Raw genomic sequence first — 22,802 nt, 5'->3', positions numbered from 1 at the left:
TTCTCTAAACTTTTTCCCCAACTAAACTTGCTAAGCTCAAATCATTTTTTTTAAAGAATGCGGAAAAATTATTCATTTATATTGAAGGTATAGCAGAAAAGAAAATAGCAGGGATTTAAAAATGAATAAGTTTTACATTCCACAAGTGTAAACAAAATACTTCAGCCATGTAATGCAGTAAAAATAAATATTAATCATTTTTTATCAGCTTTTATTATACATCATGTTCGGCCATCAGTGGATGGGATAACTTTTTAATTGTTGCCAAATAAAAACCAAATAATAGAAAAAGTTAAGTTTGTTAAAAAAATTAAATTCATTTCAAGGTTGAACTGCAGCAAACAGAGTTGTAGCTTTTGGACTTTTGAGACTTTTCAAATGACACAGATTTTCAAAGCTTTCCTTGAATCAAGTCATCAATTCAAAAGCGGTTTTAAAAGCTTGTTTTCAACATATAACTGTGTGTATTACATTTTGTGTAGCTGATTTTCACTGCACAAAAAACATAACACATAATCTGTTAAAATTACATTTGTAAATATCAGCCTAATTAAATATTTTGCAGATATATCTGCTTAAAAATAATAAAAAATCATTAGTGCTATCAGCTGTCATCATCTGAATCTTCAGCAGCGTATGCATGATTAATGCCTCTTATTTGTACGTACTGTACAGTTTTCTTTTCGGCGCTCGTTGTGGCGTCCTTCCACCAAGGATGAGTGAAGAGGCCTTCGACATTTTCCAGAGACACCCCTTTAGTTTCCGGCAGCATCAGGAAGAGAAAGATGAATCCCAGGACAGCAAGTCCATCATACAAGTAGAATGCACCTGTTTAGTCAATTAAAAAATATCTCATTAAGATAAGTACTTAAATATTCATAAAAATGAAAAAACACAAAAATGAAAAATTGACATTGAAACTGTACTGAGAACTCTTATTTAAGATTCCCCTCATGAAATATAAGTTTTCATCGGTCTAGTTATTATTTTTAAATGATGGAAGAAATAGTTTGATATTGTTACTCTGATATAGTTCTCACATTGAATAACTTTCCCACAGGATGAAAATAAAATTATTTGCACAAAATGGTCAATAATTTTGATTAAATTGAGAACTAAAATATTTTGCCAGTAGCAATATGTGCAATGCATGAGAAAAATTCCTGCCCCTTTAAAATTATATGGTTTGAGCCAAGATGCCCGTCTGATAATCAGGGCTTGTATTAGGCTAGGACAGAACTGCAAGCCATTCCAATCCACCAACAGTTCACTTATAGCATCCAGTTACTGCAGTTTTAGGCTTATAAGTCTAGAAAGGCTATAACCCAGCTGGAAGCAGTAGATCTCTCATTAGAGCTGAGATTACCTTTACACTGATACCTAAGAAATAATTTAGCATACCATTTTAGCTACTAGTTACGAAGGCAATCTCAGCTTTAATGAGAGACCTACTACCTCCACTTTGGTTATACAGATGCAAAAATGACAGCAATCAATAGGCTCTGGGTCAAGCAAGTGTGGTTCGAGTCAATTTATCAGTCCCCATGGAAGATCAATAACCCTCTTAAACCTTTGAGATACATTTAAAAAAAAAAAAATCCCCACCTAGTAAACCTGAAGAAATTATAAAATGTAACTGGAGAGAATCGCAGTTTATGTAATCATTTGCTTAATGTTATCAAAATCACTCAGTCTCGATTTTCTCAATTCGTTTGCATGTTAAAAATAACGCTCAATTTGAACATTATGTCGTTTAATGTAATCAGTTCTCAAGTTAGGGAAGCTGAAACAATCACAAACTGCTTTGCCTGCTCAAAGAAAAAAAAAAAAAAAAAAAAAAAAAAAAAAAAAAAAAAAAAGAAGAAGAAGAAGTTGATTAGGAAACCAAAAAAATGGCAGAAAGTAATTCAGATGTGATATCTCAAAAATCATGAGTCATGAATGGAAATTGATCAAAATATCCCTATAACTTCTGCATTCACATAATTTGAAGTTTGCCAGAATGGTATAGGAGAACAGTCAAAGGATAGATTTTATGAGTCAAATGAAGAGTACCTTGTCGTTAGGCCATTTCCAATAAATGCTAAAATAGGAAATGTGTTTAAAGTGTTGAATTGTAAAGTACAATCTTGCTCCGATGGCATAAAATAAGACATTGATTTTTAAACTTTTTTGTTTTTAGAAAAGTATTTTAAACTTTTCAAATAATGCAGTTTTTCACAGATTTCTTTGAGTTCATCAGTTTAAAAGCATTATCCACATTGCTGAGGTTCAGTCTTGAAATTAGTTTGTTAACTTTTATAAACAAAACTAATTTAATAATTACAATTATTTTTTTATTGTTTTTGTCAACAATTAAAAAGCAGATTTCAAGTATTGTTTAGTTTTATTGTTGCTTACAATCTATTTCCTTCATTAAAATATACAGTTTTGTCGTGATTAAGCCTAAGTCAGGCTCAGAAAGACCATGAGCGTGGGGTGAGAGAAAATGTGCGGGTGAAGTGAGAGTTGGGAATATAAGAAAAGAAAAGAAAAAGAAAAAAGTTTCGCTTTTATCACATTTCTTCATGACACACTTTTTTTTTTGTAGCAATTAGCAGTTCAAATACAGAAAAGGAATAATGAAGAAAGTAATTCAAGACATACCATATTTTGTAATTGCTTGCATAAGATTTAAAAATGTTAAGGACACGACGAAATTACTGAGCCAATTTATGGAAGTTGCTATTGAGTAGCAAGTACTTCGAGCCCACAAAGGATAAATTTCCGCGTTGATAGTCCATGGCATACATCCCATCCCTGAAACAAAAAATGTTGTTAAATACTGCAAATTATTTTATAGAAATAAATAATGAAGGATCAACTCAAAACGTTAATTAGTTTTGGCATTACAAAATCAAAACAAAAATATCAAATATAGTAATAAATAATGATGGAGGAGAAATGGGAAGAATAGGATGGCAAGAAAAATTAGAGGGGGTTTGCATTTGTGGCTAAATTAAAAAAGAAAAATATTTCTAGTTTGTCCGATTGCAGCAGCAGCTTCAGACTCTTGCTTTGTTCTAAACTGCTACATCTACTGGACAAGCAAGAAATTATTTTTCATATTTTATCTCGGCATAAATGCAGTTGTCCCATTTTTCTTACTCTTCCATGCATGATAAGCAGAAAACAGTGAAATATTCAATACTTTTTATACAAAAAAAAAAAAAAAAAAACAATAACAATGATAATGAAAAAAAAAAAAAAATCAGCCAAGCTTAAACAACACACCCCTTTTTTGCATTCATAAAGCTACTTCAGAACAAACGTTTTTTCATTTTCAAAAAAAAAAAAAAAAAAACTATTTTCCAGAAAATGCTGACAATTGCTTAAACCTGCTACAAAATAAAATTTACTCTTCAGGAAAAAAAAATTCTTAAATATTAATAGCATGCATATTAGAAATATTAGGAGCTAAACAATGAAATACAGTGTTCGGGCTCAACTATCCGTAAGCTGGGTTCAAAGGACCCATTAATGAAATTGAATTGGGTCCTTTGGTGGAAAAAATAAGTCCCTTAAATTTTAAACCGAAAATCTTAGTATGTAAATGAATAATATAAAAATATTTATACTTGGGGGGGGGGAAGGCATGAAATAAAATAAATTGGTTATTTTTGCCCTAATTTTTTGTGATTTTATCATTGTAAAATTATTTTCAAATAATACACTTGCAAGACTTAGTTATGTGAGAAACTATTTGGTCAGTTACAATGAGATTAACTCAAAATTTACTTTAAAAATAGGTTTTACCATAAAGTTTAAAACAAGTGCCTCTGATTGATCAAGCAAAAAGCACTCCCTTAACCTTTGTTTTCCTGGAAATTTTTGTTAGTGAAAAAAGCGAACAGACCCCCCCCCCTTCCCAATTATCATTGGCAATTACATAATCTTTACTAATAATAAAGCTGAAAGTCTCTCTGTCCGGAGGATATCTGTAGGATGTCTGTGACGCGCACAGCGCCTAGACCGTTCAGCCGATTTTCATGAAATTTGGCACAAAATTAGTTTGTAGCATGGGGGTGTGCACCTCGAAGCGATTTTTCGAAAATTCGAGTTTGTTCTTTTTCTATTTCAATTTTAAGAACATTACGGAATTATCATGATGTGGAATGGGAGAGCGAATGAACATAGCCAATTGGAGAGAAATTCATCATCCATTATTTGTAAATATACAGGTGAACCAAATGACCTTTTAATTTTCTACTACGGGCAAAGCCGTGCGGGTACCACTAGTAATAATAATAAATCGCAGTGAATGAACGAAAGTTCGTTCAAAAACAAAGAAGACAAAGAACTTCAGCATTTTCAATTTCACAGTTTTGATAAAATTTCTATTTCAATTCTAGGTTTTGAACACTCTCTGGAAAAGAGACTTTCACTAGAATCTCATTTTATTCTGCGATTCAAATCTATTTTCCCTTATGGGTTAAATTCCTCCCTTGATAATAAATTATATACAGCATACCATAACTCATCTAAAAATCTTTGTATTTATTCATTGTTTAGATTTGGAAATTATACAAGTACTTCTCGTTTTAATAGAGGATCAGGAAAATCCCCTCCTCGTTTCTGCATTTTTTCGCCCTTTGAAATTCTTAATAAGCTTGAAAATTCTTTTTGTCATTCTTATGACACTGAATATGTTAGGAAATTTCTTTTTGGTCTTAAACAAAAATTTCTAAAAAAACTTAAAAATTTCCTTCTAAACTACCTTTTTAAAAATTCACACTTTGAATTTCTTTGTTATGATCTTCTGATCTACAAAGTTGGTTCTACTCAACAACATCAAACTTACTACTGTACCTTTAGTTTTTTGCAAAAATCCTTCGACTATTTAAACTTTTCTAAACTACACAGTAAACTTTTGGATTTTTTTCCCATCAAGGATCTTCAAATTGTCTTCAGCTACAAATTCAATCCTCCTTTCTCGAAAAAAATTCTAAACTATCAAGAAGTTGCAAAAAATTTTGATAAATATTTGAATTTTGATTGTAATTGTGCTAATTTCTCTAATTCCATCTTCTTCAACTCTGATTTTGGTCATATTCTGACCGGGGATTTGAATTTTTTACAAAACAAAAAACTCATTAAACTTTTTAGTTTGGGTACTAAATATCGGCCTAATTTTCGTATTAATTTCCTAAAAGCTTTTAATAAGCTTACATTTGAACTTTAATATTTTTTAAGAAAAATCTCCTATTGTTTTAATGTTCCACTTAATGCATTTTTTGAATATAGACACCACTTTTTAATTGAACTGAAATCACGTTTACGTGATATTGTTAACACCGATTCTTCATACTTCAATCTTTCTGCTGATGAAAATAATGCCATCAATGATTTTAAAAAAGCTTTTGTCTTTACAGTTGTTGATAAAGCCAGTTCTAATTACTCTATCTGCTGCAAAAAATTATATGCTAATATTTTGAAAAATGAACTAGAAAAAACCACCACTTATGTTTCCTCCAAACTTAATGAATCCTCCATCATCAAAAAATTTGCTGCTGCTTACAAACTTTTTAAATTGCCACGTCCTGATTCTGTTAACTTACCTTACTTATATGCAATTCCAAAATTTCATAAAACACCTGTTGGATTTCGCTTTATTTGCTCTGCCACCAACACCATTGGAAAAAATCTGAGTGTAAAGCTTGAACAGTTTCTCAAAAAAATTCTTGAACAACTTAAGCTTCAACAAATGAATTGGTTCTGGATTGTTAATAATAGTGTTGAAGTCATCAATTTACTTAATATGCTTGATATAAATCACTTAGAAACTTTTGATTTTGAAAACCTCTTCACCAATATCCCACTCATTGAACTTTTTTCCTCTGTTTCAGAACTTTTTAATTCAGTCAAGGATTCCCTTGATTTTAATGAATTGTTTTTTCTTGGTCTTTTTTAAATTTCGTATTTTCAATAATTTTTTCAAAAATGGTAATTCATGTTTTCTTCAAATTAATGGCATAGCAACGGGAGCTAATTTTAGCTCTACATTAGCCAACCTTTTTCTTTTATATTATGAACGAAAATATTTAATTGACAATCCTTCCTCTACACCTCTTTGTTGCAGATACATTGATGACCTTTTGTGTATAAATTTTCCTAATTTTTCTGAACTCAGCAAAACTATTTATCATAGTTCATTAACGCTCAAAAAGACCAATTCTAATCATAATAGCTTTAATTTCTTGGATATCAACAAACAAATTGACTCAAATTGTTCCACTACAATCTATGATAAAAGACGTGAATTCAATTTCACAGTTAACAGTTTACAAGATTTTTCCTCCTGCCTAAGTAAAAAGGTTTTTATTGGCATTATTGTTTCGCAAGCTATCAGAATTAAAAGAATTTGCAATACCATTTCTGCATTTAAGCAAGAAATTTCAGTACTCAAAAACTTACTTTTTAATAATAACTTCCCTAAAAATCTAGTTGAAAACATCTGCTTAAGTATAGCCTTCGATGAACATTTTGCTTCTTTTGAAACTGTTTAGCTGTGTAAATGTATGATACAACTGTGACAAACCATTTTTTTATGAATCACCGTGGTGGATAAATTTTACACGTGCGAAACAGGCGACTCGGTATGTCTATGGACCGATTTCCGGATATGTTTTTATGTTTTTAATGTTTTGTTGACAAATGGATTGGCTTTTTTATCAGGCAGAACAATGGACAGGATTTGTTTACGCGGATTTCAAGGTAAGACAATTTTGTTATTGGTAGGTACTGTCCCGTGGAAGGCTAATTATCGGAACTTGTTTTCCTAATTAGTCGAGGCGAAACCCCCTGCTTTTAGTTTTAGGTTTGAGCTCTAGTTTATTGTTTTTAGCTTAGCAAGTGGTGCGTTTTCCCATTGTTACTCTATATTACATGTACTGGAGCTTAAACATTCTTTTCTAGTTTATAGTTAAAATTTTGGTCTTTTGACCATAATTAATGAATCCTCCACGGCTGATGAGCTCTGGATTCACTCTTTTTCTATTCCTACTTAATAGCTGTTTGCAATTTTCCTTTTTATCATCATTTGTTATTTATAATTTGTTTAATATTTGTAATTCTGTTTGCTTAATCTTATATATATATAATATATATATATATATATATATATATATATATATATATATATATATATATATATATATGTGTGTGTGTGTGTGTGTGTGTGTGTGTAATTTTTTTAGTATTAAAAAAATAAGAGGGAGGTGAATCTTACATACTTTAGAATGGGGTGCCCCAATTCCGATACTTGTGTCAAACAAAACAAAAGCAAAGAATTTTTTATTTTTTTTAATGTTATGGAAAATTCAACTTTTTTTTTCTTTTCCCTCCATTTAATTTAAAGTGAAATTTTTTAGCAACGTCTTGTCAAAACCAGTCCATCCAAATCAGGGGGAAATCAAACATCTGATGAGCGTGTTCCGTTCATTTCAGAGTGACTGCTTAATTTAGAGGCTAACACACATCTACAAAAGCTGGCATCCCTGAAAGCTAATAGATACTTCCATTTCCGCCTGTAAACTGGATGTTTGACTTTCAATCTCATCGGTGGTCAGACTATAAAGACTATTTTTACTAACTTGTTTTGCACTAAAAGTATGAAATAAAAAAGACTTCTTGAATTATAACCTGCAAAAAATGAAATTTCTTTTCATATCCTTATATTTATATGTTGTTTTTTATGTATTTACATTTATGCTAATTTTAAAGCAGTTAATAAAATTTGAATAAAAAAAAGTTAGGGAAGAAATATACGCGGTAGAAAGTTATTCGCTCAAATGCATACCATCTGTTCTCCTCTCAAATCTTTATTTTTAATTTTATTAGCTGCTTTAGAATTTACATAAATATCTATTTGAGAGAGCAACAGCAATTTTCGGGTATTATAAACAGAAGTCTTTTTTATTTTCTACTTTTTAATCCGAACCAAGCTAATGGAAATAATCTAGGTTCATTTCGTTTTTAAATATTTTATTCATGCAATGCAATGCAGTTTTTCTTTTGAATTAAAATAAAATTACCTTCAGAAGGGTCTGATGCGACTAATGCTGCTTTGCAGACTGTACTTCGTTTTCTTCAGACGATGTTAACTTTCCCTTTTTAGAGCAATCCTTTTCGTCATTTTAATTTTTTTCTTTGGGTTTAAAAAAAGCTTGTTATCGGTTTTGCTCGCTCCATTATGCAACAACTTTCACTTAGAATGTACTATTTTAAACAAATTGTACGTTTCCAAAAGAATACGCAGTAAATACTGGCTGAAAAATCAATGTGATTGCAATGGATACTCTGGTTAGCAAAGGTAGTTTTGACTATGACCTATGACACACACGAGACCAGACCAACAAAAACCTCTATCGTCTTGAATTCCAGTTATGCTATCATTTTCGGATTCGAAGCCCAATGATCTTTAAAGCAGCAAACAAAAACATTTTCTTTAACTCAGAAACAGAGGAATTGTCTTCAAGAGCTGAGGAGGCAGTGGAAAATGGGAGAAATGCGTCCCACGAATGGAAGAAGAGTAAAGGGGTGAAATTCACAGGTTTGACATGCAAGATGAACATTTCAAGTTCATGGTTAAAGGTCATTCAAGTTAAAAGCCATTTCGCTCTGTTATCTGGATTAGTACTGCTCTTTGGTTGCTCTCTTTCTTAAAATTCTGATTCCTTAGAAAACCGAAATGATAAGAGTGAAAAAAAAGTATAAGTTTTTTCAAGTGATGAAAAAAGGAAAATCGTAGAATACTGGCCAAGTTAGATTTGCAGCAATTGCTAACCTCAAAAGGATAAATAATGAATCAAAAAAAAAAAAAAAAAAAAAAAATCAGAGATCAAAAAGCAATGAAAGACTTTTTCTTGAAAAAGATATGCTTAAAGTTTCTTTTACTGTCAAAATGATTCCTTAAACTCGCAATAAAGCACTTAATAATGTAATAATAGAATAAATACCTAACAAAACTAATAAAGAGGAATTTTAATCAAGAGCCCATATTGTCTTTAGTATCGTTTTCAAATTTTCGCCATCATATTTCAAATTTCCATAGAAAGTTTCTTAAAGAGCCCCCGTATTTCGAAACCTCTTAATCTCGATTTTTTCCTTTAATGTGAAATTCGAAATATACAGATTCGATTGTATGCAATATTCCCACTGCGCGGCTCATAAAATTAAACATATTTAACAATTTGCAGAATCTATGACAAAGAAAGGCTGCATATACGTGGATTTAAAAAATCAATCTCATTTCTAAAGCAAAGTGCCAAATTTCACTCAATTATCAAAAAATTGTCTCAGCAGAGGGAGGCGTCTTTATGCTTGAGGGTCACACATGGAGCAGATTTTCAATGGCATTGGGGGGGGGGGGTGAATTTTTGACCTTTGTTACTCAGAAAAAAGTTTAGATTTTTTTTTCTTTTTCTTCTTTTTTTTTCTTTCTCTTCCCTCTTCTTTTTCTTTTTTTTTGGGGGGACTAACATTTCGGGGGGGGGGGGGGGTTGTCACCCCCCCTTAGCTAAGCCCCTGTATTTGACTTTATTTTGACTCGTTCAAAATATCTGTTTTAGTTTTTGTTCTATTCTTAAAATCGCGCCAGTTTGAAAATGGCGCGATCGATTAATACCCGACTTTTCCGAGTCCAAATAAAAATAACCCATCAGAAAGAGATGAATTATTAGAAAAAGAACAAGGTTAAAGTGCTTTTGTATAAAATTCAAGTATTCATAAGCAATTTAACAAGAAAAATGTAAAGTTCCGAACTCTTTGTGTTTAGCGCGATCTGGAAAATGTTCGCCATTTTTTTTTCTCCCCTCTTTTTATTGGGGATGCAAAATAATGATTTTCAAAAGTAATTCTGGTTACATGAATGCCAAATTGCAATATTTTTACTGTACAATTGTCCTTGTATTAATCCTGAAGATTGCATTGAAAACCTCTCTTATTTTTAGTCTTCATTTCTGTTTTTAGGAATTTCCTCAAGATAAAAGTTGAGGGAAAGCTTATTCTTAGAATACAGTACAATGGGCTATTTATGAACTTGCTCCCTGAGCTCTGCCCAGGAGGTCACTGTAAGCTCCAGTCTTATCACTAAACTTCCATTGACTGGACCACAATTGGGGTGTGTTTGAATAGCTGATAAACAGATAGGGTCATTTTAGTCCCTTTATATTGATTCTCCTGGTCATTTTGAAGCTTAAAAGCATTTACTAAATAGATCTTTAGCATTTTCTCCCATTTTTTTTTTCAGGTTCTTATCTTTTGGGTTTTCTGGGTCCCTGGGGACCGGATTTTTCGCGGAAGTTGCGTCCCTTTCCCGCGATTGCGTAAAAAACCCGCTATAGCGTGTAAACGCGAACCCTTAAATATGAAAGATAAATAGGATAAGCTCATACTTCACAGGCATAAATGTGTACGTAATGGCAAAACAAAAGAGGTTTTCATTACTTAAAGCATGCTATTAATTCTTATATGCATAACATCAGTTACAATGAGTTATGTTTGTCATAATTATATTCTGTAAAATGCACACCAAAATTTATGCACACTAATTCTTTACACTCAAAGTTCTGAATAAGTTTTGAAAAGTTAACTAATCTCAAGAGAACAAAATAGGTCAGTAAAGTACCTGGAGCAAAAAAAAATAAATACAATAGAAGTCCCATGAACGTCATCCATGAGTATGCCGGATGGGCACCATTCATAGGCCCATGTAATGTCATGGGGGAGTTGCGTTGTGTTACAAAGTCCAACAGTAGCAACATCAGGATTAGAAGCTAATGAGGGCAAGCAGGTGCCATCAACGGTTCCATTATCAAAATCGGTAAAACAATATCCACACTTTGAATCATCAATACAACCTGAGCACGAGCTATGGAACAAAATTATGAAAAAATCTTATTGCTAGTGATAATAATAATAAAAGGTATACACACAGTACAGTATCCAATATTTCACTGAGCATTAATATAAAATATTTGCAAAAAGAAATGTAATTTTTAATAAACAATAAAACTTAACTTCATTCACTGACTTTTATTTGTGGTTTACATAAGCTTAAATTGCTGATAACCATTTTAAACTGCTTTGTTCTTTGGAGTATTTTACCACTAGAACAACAATCTAAGGTAGATATCTACCTCAGGTGAACTGGGTATTCAGCACTTTTAGCTAGTATCGTTAGCTGTTATCATTCACAAAAATGAGTACAAAAAATCATATATTTAGTGAGTCAGATTACAGTTTTCAGAACGATTTTACAAGCAAAAAAATCCCACGGGGAAATTATTTACCCCGGATTGAAGTTTACAGGTAAAAAAAATGGGTAGGTAGTTCTAGGGTTAAGAAAGATCTAGCAGTAGAATTCTTTAATATAAATGCAACTTAGAAAGTTATAAAAGAAGTTACTGATTGATATATAATTCTTTGCAATTTCAGTAAATTATGAAATTTATTACTACTTCATTGAACTTTTTTTGATTTCAATGATTTAGCATTTCAGTAACTCTTATGCTCACATCTGTGTGCATCACCTTTTTTTCTCAGATTTATAGCCAAATCAACTGATTAAGTTCAATACAATAACTGCTTCAGGTTATTTTAATTTATTTCATTCCAAAATGTGCAAATTAAAAAAAATAATTACAATGGAAGTATTTAATATCCACTGCCTTTACATTAATTACCCCCAGTAAGGATCAGCAATAACAAACATGCAAGAGCCTGCAATAGAAAGAATCTTTCAAAACTTTATTTAGCAATTTTCAAAATTTTTTGCAAGTTTATTTTGAGCATGAAGTGTTCTTAGTTCACTTCTAAATGAGTACATTATTTACTCAGAGTATAAACAGTCTACTCTTCTTGTCCTTCCAAATGTTGGCAAGTGTCGGAGGAGTCACAACAGCTGCTTCTTTGTCAATTTAATTCTATTAATGTGCAGAGTTGTGATTATCTGATACATGAATTTTAAAATCAAATCAGAGCAAAACTATTGTGAGAGTCTAAAATGCTTATACTGACATTTGAGAGGAATCGAGAACAAACTGGATGGATAAGACTTGACTCGTCCTATCCATCCAGTCTGTTCTCGATTCCTGAATAGGCAATATAGGCCCTGATCTAGGGCCCCTGCTTTCTAGGGGCCTTCTGTTGGCTAAAACAGTTTAGAAGATGAAAAAAGATTAAAAATTTTCCCCTTTAATTTATTTTTCTTTTGCTTACTTAAAGTGTAGGACACTCTGCATCTCAAAAAATATTTTAATTGAAAGTTGGCCCTCCTGGTTCCCTTGAATGTTTGTGTAAGATTTCTAACAATTACAGGAGAGTCCTGAAAAAGTATTTGGCCACTCTCCCCCCCCCCCCCGGATACCTTAATTGAAACCCGCAGATGGATACCCATAAGTAAAAATGGCCATCCAGCCTAAATAAGCACAGTAAGTTCTGATTTAAGTATACTAAATACATCCCATGCTTCAAATGAGGTTGGGAAAAAAAAATAAATAACCCTCAGCGATTGCTAAACAGCATGCAGAAAGATTTCATGGCATATTTCGTTACTGCTTCAAGGAATATGGCGACTAATGTACGGAAAACGTGTGTAATGTGAGATAAGGGTAAAGGGGTGTTAAAGACTATGTTGATAGATGAAAAATTCTAACCTGTATCCAAAACATGTTGTTCCAACAGTAGACGGATCATGGTAAGTTAGATCTGGTCCATGTAGTTCTGCAAGCTGAAAGCTGACTGCTAACACTGTTAAGCTTAGAATCACACCTAATAAAACAATTTTTAAATTTAAAATAATATTTTATTAAGATAAAACATTTTATAGACCAGATGCATTTAAATACTACATGTTAAGAACACTAACATTACACATTTTTGAAATAATTACCACAGCAAAAATAACACAATGAAAAGAAAAGTGCATAAGAATGCGTCTTAGTTCAAAATATTAGCAAAAATTGAAAAGAATTCTTAAAATGAACAAATATGTATGGAATTATTATTTAAATTTATTTATTCTTGAAATTGTGATATTTAATAATGTGACTCAACTTTTGCCTATCTATTTATTAGTTATCAATTTTTTGTATGCTTTTGAAGAAGAGCAACAAGAAATAAAATTGATCCTTACCACACTAACTTACAAACACACACTGACACTATGTAAACATCTGTATTTGTGAGGCAAAAGGGTACTAAGTCACAAATAAAGTTTTTATCTGGTTTTTATCTATAAATTATGGCTCTTAAAATGAAAATTTGTTTATGAAAATCTTAGTGCTTCATACTTCTGATTAGAGTATAAAATGTCAAGTCAGATAATGCTTTAATTCCAATTTGAAAAAAAGAAAAAAAAAAAATCATCACCAGTTTTCAGTTTTATTTGTTTGCCAGTCTCCAATTCTTTGTTTCATTCTTTTAGCAAAAAAAGTGCTGTGGCAAAATACAGAGTATTTAAATGTGTTCAGTACTAGTTAAAACTCATTAATTCCTCACATTTTAAATGAATTAAGTTTTTTATTCTATATATAGTGCATAAAAGGAACTAAAAAGTAATCGCTCAACTAAAGGACTAACTGCACAGATTTATTACTGTTCAAAAACTGTTGGTATTTCATAAAATTCAACTTTTTACATTTAATTTCTACTGATGAAAGAAATACTAAGAAAAGCATAAGCAATATACATAGTAATACAACTAACAACTAAAAATAATGTAAATCGTCTGAACTTATTAAAAACTGGGAATTTACCAAACAAGCTTCCAAGGGTTAATTTCCTCCTACCCACTTTTTCCACAATAAGTAGTCCAATGAAAGAGCAAAGGCAGTTCATCCCAGAAGTAGCGGCAGACAGCCAGATGACTTTGCTACGGCCCTTTACACCGGACATTTCAATAATTGTCGCACTGTAATACCTGTAAAACAGAGCGTAAGACAACATTAGCAGGGCTTTTAACAAGCTGCCAGTCCAAGGGTAACATCGAGACCATGACTCGTTTGATCGAGGAGTTTGATAACACAGGTCAAAAATTTTGTTTGAAAATTTTAACATATATTCAAAGACAAATGCAGCTGCAAGTCTGGTTTGCTAGCCTGAAGTTCCATAGAACAGTCAATGTATATCACACTCCAGGGTCCCCCATACACCTACCCACTATTTGTGGTTTAAACCGGGTTTGTGTGCCGGTTGGTTGGTGGGAGGCTGTTTCATGGGTGGGTCAAAGGGTTAGCTGACCCCCTGTGGCATGAATTTCATTATGATAATTATTCAACTTTTTTTTAAAGAAAAATAGTACATGGAGTCCCTTTTTTCTGCTTGGTTCTGTAACGAATTTCTTCTCAACATGTATTAACTCAAAAGATTGACTGGGTTTGTTTACTAGGCTGTTGCTATTTTGAGATTTTTGTTCATTTTCAGGAGAATAATATATTTAAACATTACGGTAACAGGTCCAACTTGTTTCCCTAAAGAAATATGACTGTTGATGAATATTTGAGGGGGTATGATACATAGCACAGAAAGTGCCATTAAAAAATTAAAAGGAGGGGGGAGAGTAGTTTGAAAGAGTTTTAATCTTATTTGGGGGGGGGGAGCTCCGTAGCATATGAGGCAGTGCGCCATTCCCTTGGGGGGGGGGGCTGATAGACACCCTTGCTTAGTTGATATGCTGAGGTCGCTGGCCACTGAAATTTGACCCCCCTTACAAAATTTTCTGGATCTGCCCCTAGGCCAGTTGGTTGGTGGGGGGCCGGTTGGTTAGTAGGGGGCTAGTTGGTTGGTGGCCAGTTGTTTGGGGCCCTGAAGACAGCTCTGTTTTTTTGATCTAGACCAAAATCCAAGCAATCCCTGGTCTAACCCCCAAAGGTATTGATTCACTTGAAGGACTTCATGTGACCAGAACATATTTAACTTTCTCCAGACACCAATGATGAACACGGAGGATCTTTAATCAGCGGCATATCAAACACATGACCCTCATTTGTATGTTGAGTAAACTAAATCAATTGAAAAAGCATCAAAAATACAACCAAAGGTAAGCAGCAGATTTGTTGACATGTCTTTAAAAGAGACATCCAAAAATAAATTAATTACTAGGTATAGAAAAGAAACTATACTTTAAAAAAAATAAAATGTATTTACTTACATAACAGTGTTTATTCCAGCCAACTGTTGAATCAGTTGCAAACTACATCCAACTAATAGAGCAGTTCTCAAAGAAGGATGTGTCAAAATTCTCTTCAGAACTGAAGAATCACCTGCAATACAAACTGCATGTCTAAACTGCAGAAATAGTAAATTCTTGGTGGGAGCAGGCAAAGAAGAGTTTACAGCCTTCTGCCAAGAAGAAGTTTAAGACAAAGCACACACACACTCACATGTAAACGCTGCTCAAAAGATTAAGGTATCTTTAAGACTAGTTAACAATCCGAGTCTCTCTCTTTTATGGCAAAATCAAACAAGTGTTTAAAAAGCAAATTTTTTTTAATGTCATAAAATGTGTGAAAGCACAGAAACTTTGCTTGCGACACAAAAACTGACGTGCGAGAGATGGCCACTAAAAACAAGATACGAGCAGAGTTGAATTTTCAAATAAGAAAAGTCGGCAGTTGCCTGAACGGCAAAGTTTATACTTCATTTTGGGTACAATGATTTTCTACAAAAAAAAAAAAGAGTAAAGAGTTCTTTTGGAACATCCAACTGCAACCAAAACGAGAAGGGAACAACTAGATGCTATACACATCCTACATACAAAATTCCAACCTTCCACGGCTAACCATTATAGCGCAGGACATACGTACATACATCACGACGAAACTCATGAAAAGGACTCGACTGGAGGTTGGTCGAGATGGATTACTGAGGTTACTTATATGCATCAGGGGTGATTCGGTGGCCGAACACTGTTCCAGTTCTGCTTTTCTGAAAAAAATAAGCTTTCCTTTAACATAAAATTGATCTCAACTCTGGGTGCAATTTTTTCACATTGCCGTTCCGGTATTAGAACACTTGCGAATTTACTCCTGATACGTATTGTACATCCCCACAGACATTATGAAGGAACTACCGCACATACTCGTACATAAGTCAAGAAATTAGTACAAAAATGAGGTCAAAAGTTTGAGGGCCAACTTATACTGAGGCCGAATTTCCGAAAATTTCCCTCCCAAAAATTCTTGGTAAAAAACGCTAGAAAACGTGAACATTTTTCCGATTTCAGTCCAACACTTTTAAACAGAAACTAAAGAAATAAAAACTTACACATTCTGCTATAATTTTACTAGGACTCGACCGATGCATCGGCGCCGATGGTTCAACAATTTAGCCATCGGCATCGGCGGGCGATGCTAACTTGCAGGAAACATCCCCCCATCGGCCTTAAAAAACATCGAAAAGCCGATGGAATTGGCCGATGTTTTTGAAAAAAAAAAAGGACCTTTGTTGTTTTACTTTTTAATACAAAGTAAAGGGAGTTATTGTTTTTATACAAAATTGTTCATTTAAATTTCAGTAAGAATTTCCATTTTAGTCACCCCTGAAAGAGTTTTTAATACTGTACCAAACAAGTTAATTCAGGTACCAAACAAGTTAATTATTGCGTTTTACTTGCGGCTGGATGTACGTATGTATCTCTCATAAGTCATAACTCAAAAATGGTAAGCTGTAGAAGGCTAAATTTTCGCATGTGGGGTGTGCGTACGTTCCAGTTGTGCACTTCCCTTTTTGTTTTCGATTGCGTGTTCTAAAAAGCCTATTTACTCGTTTTTTGTGGCTATTAATTACTTATTTCAATGGAAAACTAATATAGCGTCTCAGACTGACGATCATTTGGTGATATATTGCCGAATTGGAGACTATGGAAACAAATATGAGATGGCGAAACCGGTTTTGTTTCATTTTGTTAGATTCTCGTTGAACCAACGGTAATTTTTAATTATTCAATATTTTTAATATGAATCAAATGCCGTCTTTTCTGTATCGCTTCGGCAGAGCTACAAGTTTGGGGCCCGTCGAAATACATTTCGAGGCCCTATTTCTCTATCACAGAAGTTGTAAAACATTTATCATAAGCATTTTTGTAACTCCTACGGTGCCTTGGTTATGGGGCCTCTCGCGCAATTGCGACATTTGCAATATTTTAAATTCGTCACTGCACGTCTAAACAAACTCGGGTGCAAGTTTTAAAAGGGTTTTTCTGATCAATGTTTATGATTGTTTTGAACTCTATTTTTTATGACTATTTTATGTATTTCCGAGAACACTTGCATGGCCCTCCTCCTATTCCCTCAATTTCTGAAATTAAACTCTAATTGTACTTCTTTTGTTGTTTATTCATGAAATTAGAGATTTTTTTTTCAAGCTTTATCTATTGTTTAGGAAGAATTTAGAGCGTTAATGTAAGAAATTGATTAAAGACGTTTTGAATGGTGACATAATTCGGAAATCAAAGGGACTTTTGAATTTTTTCTTCGGAAGTGCTGAAGTAGATTCAGAAACTCTTCCGAGGCGTTGGTGGTAGCGGTTTTGTATTAAAAAAAATGAGGCCGAAGTTGGGGTCGAAGTTTAATGTTGTGAGTTACTCCAAAATCAGAGGGTGACCCCCCTAACCCACCCTCGTTGTTTCAAGCATTTCTTAAATATTTAGCGATTATTTATTTTGGTCAAGAAATGTCGTTTTGTGTATTTCTTATACTTGTTTCACCTACACTCCTGTTTGTGAAAATTGCAACACCACGGAAGACTTACGCGAGTCAGCTGAAAATTGCAGGAAATGTAAAGTAGGGCGTGATATGCAAATGATTAGAATTGCAGACCAGTAGCGCATGCGTATGCTGAGCAGCGCCCTTTGAACGGCGTATCGAACCGAATATAAATAGACGGCTGTAGCGAGGCGGGCATGATTATCGGTGGTTATATGCTAGAGTAAACGTTAACTGAATCTTTACTATGCCTCTTCGACAAAAGAAAGCGAAATTTGAGCAAATTTCTTAGTTTGAACGAGGCAGAATCGTCGGCCTTCGTGAAGATGGATTGTCTTATCGTGCAGTAGCCGCTCGTGTGCAGCGTAACAGCAGCACAATCATGCGTGCTTGGAAGCAGTGGATGGACGAGGGTCGGACAGCTCGGAAATCCGGGAGTGGATCCCGAAATGTGATAGCAGCTCACGATGGCAGACATCAGGTGCGTATGGTGCTGACGGACCGCAGAGCATCTTCTAGACAATTGGCAGCACAGTAGTCAACAGTTATAGGTGTTTCATTGAGTGCTTCATCAATTCGGAGACGTCTGCTGCAGCGTGGGCTGCGCGCAAGGATTCCTTTATACAGGATTCCTCTCACGGAAAACCATCGACGCCTGCGGCTACAATGGGCCAATGTGCATAGGAGCTGGCGTGCTGATTGGCAGCAGGTCGTCTTTTCTGACGAATCCGCTTCAATTTGTGGCACCATGATGGCCGAATTCGTGTCAGGAACTATGCCGGTGAACGGCACATTCCGGAGTGCATTATTAAACGCCACAGTGGACAAACACCCGGAGTTATGGTCTGGGGTGCCATAGCATATCATGGACGATCACAATTGCTACGAATTGTGGGCAATTTGAACAGTACCCGATGCATAAACGAAGTTTTACAGCCCCAAGCTATTCCGTTTTTGCAAGGATTGCCAGGGCTGTATTCCAGCAGGATAATGCCCGTCCACATGTCGCCAGGACTGTCAAATCCTTCTTTGATTTGCAGCAGGTACAGCTTCTTCCTTGGTCTGCATATTCCCCGGATATGTCACCTTTTGAACATGTGTGGGATTTCGTTGGGCGGCTTCTCGCTCGTGATCCTCGTCCTGTTGCTTCGACAGACAAACTTTGGTTGCGCATACAAACAATATGGAATACTCTTCCGCAGGTAGATATTCAAACTTTGTTTCACTCCATGCCGAGTCGTGTAGCAGCTCTTATTGCGGCGCGTGGCCACACAAAATTTCTATTTCTATCTCTTTTTATTGTTTGTTTGGTTGGTTTGAAAATGTAATCATTTATTTGTATCATTACCACTCAACTGTGTATTAAATGTCATTCAACTATGATGCTTCCTTCATGGTGTTGCAATTTTCACAAACAGGAGTGTATATTTCGTAATGCGTCATCTTTTTTGCATCATTAATAGCGATCGATTTCTTTTTTCTGTTGTAACTATTTTTATGTATTTATTTAAAATCAATGAATAAGTTATTTTTGTTTTCATCATATTTTTAATAATATGTTATAGAAAAGTTTCAAGGATTTTCTATTATGCAATTTTTTAAATTTCGAAAATTATTGTTAAATTGAAAAATTTAATTTGAACTTATTTGTAGTGCTTCATAAAAGATTAAACAATCAAATTGTTAAATATTACATGCGCAAACATCAGATCAAGTAGTATATGTATTCAGTTATTAACTTGGTGTAAATATTGAGTTTGTTTATTGTAGCTGCATTTTAAAAACCTCGCTCTTTTCATGGCTATTTCTTTTTTCCGCAAAATTTATGTCACTGTTATAGCTTTTATGAAAAATGCAAACTTTTTATTCATAAATTTTAAATAAGTATAAAAATATTCCTATTATATTTAATATTGTAATTTATCTGTTACCTTTTTTGTTTAATTTGATGACTAAAAAATGTCTATGTGCAATCTTTCTACTTATATTGCGTAATTTGTTGACGGTTTCATAGTTTTATTCTTAACTAGCCGCCTGCGGCGACCAGCTGGTCCGCCTTTTTACGCAAATCGCTTTTTTTTGCGCCAGGGTTGCCGCCTTCGGCGGCTGCTTAGACAATTTAGAGACGGTATTAATCAATGTTTTTCTCTATACATCAATATTAACATTCGCCGTTTTACACCAAGGTTGACGCCATCGGCGGCTGCTTAAAAATTTTTTGTGTTGAATAAAGTATTTTCTAGATCTATCTCCCGTTATGTCCTTTGAAATATTTTTCAGGGAAGGGGAGGGGAGGCACAAAAGGCATACTCTTCATGCAAATTTTGTCGGAAAATAACAAAAAGCATTTCCACTTTTATGTGAAAGCATTGTTTTTTCAAAGTCATGGTGTGTGTGGGGGGGAGGGGCTTTTGATCCCCCGTTGAAGTTCCTCTATTTCTTACTGTCCATCTACTGTATCCACCTCTATATTTGTCCACCTTTCTTTCTCTCTATGTATCTATCTATACGATCCAAGCATATCTACCTCTGATAGTAATTAACAATCCTTTATATGTAAAAAAAAAAAAAACATTTTTTGCCCACTTAATATCATCTCTCTATCTACCAAACATAACCACCAAGAAATCTCTGAACGTTATAAAAAAAAAAAGTGAAGAGAAAGCAAACGATTTCAGTTAGGTCACGTGATGAGGAAGTGCGGAACTCAGCCGGCAATGCTTACAGGTCGCGTCCTGTTCTGCATTAAAAAAAATGCAAAAAAAAAAAACTTTTGCGTATTTTTAAAAACTTTTTTCTTCTGAAGGGGGCGGAATGTTTTTACTATTACCAACTAAAATTTTGGAATTGAGGGCTCAATACTTTTTGCAGGATGGTTTTCGAAAAAAACTGAACCCAGAAAAAAAATGCGAAATAAAGGTTTTTTCAAAAATTTATAAAAAATACAAAAATTGCTCTATCTTCAAAATTTTTTCCTTCATCCTATTTAAAATTAAACTTTCTACACTATAGTACAAAAAATATTTGTGTGGTGCGATTGGTTCGGGGTCTGTGAGGTAAAAAGTACTAAAAAATAAAAAAAAACGCATAAAACATTAAATAACTTTTTTTCTAATTAAAATATCAAAAATCGAAGCCCGAGGTGCACATCTTCAGCAAAAACTGCAACAGTATACCAAATTTCATCTTTCTAGGCCTTACCGTTTTCCCGGGATGCGCGCCACACACACACACACAAACATCTTATTTTATTATATGTATAGATTTTTTTTGAATGATTAAACAACATAATTTAATGTTTTTTTAACTATGCTTAACCTAAATTCATACATTACTACAATATTACCGAAATCTTAGTTATATGTTCAATTAAAAAAAAAAACAAATTAATTGGTTACTAAACAGTCTCTTTGTTTTTCTTCCTTTTTTCTTTCTTTCTTTTTGGCTCTTTTTCATTGTCTTCCATCGTACAGCATTCAAAAAAGGAGAAGCATAACTACACCCTATACAGATTGTATGTAGTACGATCCAAAAGTTCGGAGAACAAGCTGTATAAAACCTTACCCAGAATAGTTCACATTACCGAAGCACATCCACCTTCAAATGGTCACCTTGTGGGACTATATGTACTACTTCTGCCAGTGTTCATATAACTTTTGAAAACACTCCTTTAAGCCATTTTTTGCTACCTTCTGTGATGCAGCTTTATCTTCTCCTGATGGAAGAAAGCGGCATCCATGCAAATAATTTTTTGCTCGGAACAGGTAAAAGTCACAGGGAGCTAAGTCCGACGAAACGTTATGTTATTTGTTTGTCATATCATAGGGTATTGACCAATCGAACCGTGCATCCCCGACATGAAAATCGCCTTCTTCCCCACGATGAAATTAAAGCAGCAGCGCAAGAGGCCTTACAGGAGGTTGCAATAAATGTCTTCCAGGAGCCCCTTTAAAAGCTATACGAACGTTAGCAGAAGTGTATAGTCGCTCAAGGTGACTATTTTGTAGATAGATGTACTTCGGTAATGTGAACAATTCAGGGTAAGGTTTTATACAACTTGTCCTCGAACTTTTAGATAATACTACGTACGTATGAGTTTTCAACGTACTATTTCATAACGTTTTTGAGTGACGCAAGTTTACGCGCATGAAGACATCTCAAGAGAATTTGCGACAATTAACTAAGGAGGCGTTCAAAATGGATATTTTGGTCATCTATATGTTCTTAGGTACGTATGCATGTACAGATGTGCCGAAAAAACTTGTGAAGTTTAAATTGGGTGACCGTAAAATAGAAATTTAGGTCGCAATCTGACTTTTTTTTTGTGATTACAATTCCTTATTCGTAGAAAGGAAGTAAAGTAAATTGAATCAATGATCCTTTAAATACCTGACAATCTTATCAATTTATTTCTGTTAGATTTTTTTTGAGCAATCACGATTGCTTATTGTTCTCATTTGACTGTCCTTGACGTTACGTTGATTTTATTCCCCCCCCCCCCGCCTCCCTCTGCAGCACTCCCGCCCACCGTCCTCCGCAGGCGTAGCTCCTCCGGTCCTGAAGCAATGTCCCCCGCAATCCCCTTCTCCTGGTCGGTGGAGACCATGTCCTACACACGCTCACACACACACCTATGTGCATACACAAGTCTATGCACACGCAAGCATACACATGCATAAGCACCTACACACACAGAGAGGCATACACGCCTGCGTGTATGCACAGGTCTACGCACACACACGCCTACACATGCATGCGCGCCTACACACACACACATACACACACACACACAACTATACACACGTAACCGCCCAGGAGAAAGGCAAGTTTGGGGGGTCAGGAGCAGTTTCTAGAAACAATAACTCCAATGAGTAGGGTCCTGTCGCAACTCGTGATTGCAAAAAACATAATTTGAATTAAAAATATCAGAATTCAAATTAATTTTGTGTTACTTTTTTTTTTTGCCATCGGCCATTTGGAGGAAAACTATCGGCCATCGGCCATCTTTGAACAATCGGCCAATAATCGGCATCAGACCATCGGCCAAAAAAATGCCAT

The 22,802-nt window shown here is 34.2% G+C and overlaps 1 protein-coding gene across 1 annotated transcript in view; it reads right to left on the bottom strand.

Annotated features, from left to right (window-relative positions):
* Positions 1-604: 604 nt before the first annotated feature.
* The window catches only part of LOC129222065 (proton myo-inositol cotransporter-like), a 154,191-nt gene continuing 131,993 nt past the window's right edge, over positions 605-22,802 (bottom strand). The window contains 7 exon segments of the mRNA XM_054856492.1: positions 605-828; positions 2,647-2,799; positions 10,667-10,724; positions 10,726-10,909; positions 12,696-12,810; positions 13,797-13,960; positions 15,191-15,302. Of these exon segments, the coding sequence (XP_054712467.1) occupies positions 605-828; positions 2,647-2,799; positions 10,667-10,724; positions 10,726-10,909; positions 12,696-12,810; positions 13,797-13,960; positions 15,191-15,302 (1,010 nt within the window).

The sequence above is a fragment of the Uloborus diversus genome, chromosome 5 (assembly GCF_026930045.1).
Source record: "Uloborus diversus isolate 005 chromosome 5, Udiv.v.3.1, whole genome shotgun sequence".
Lineage (NCBI taxonomy): Eukaryota > Metazoa > Arthropoda > Arachnida > Araneae > Uloboridae > Uloborus > Uloborus diversus.
This window is presented reverse-complemented; position numbering and strand designations above follow the sequence as displayed.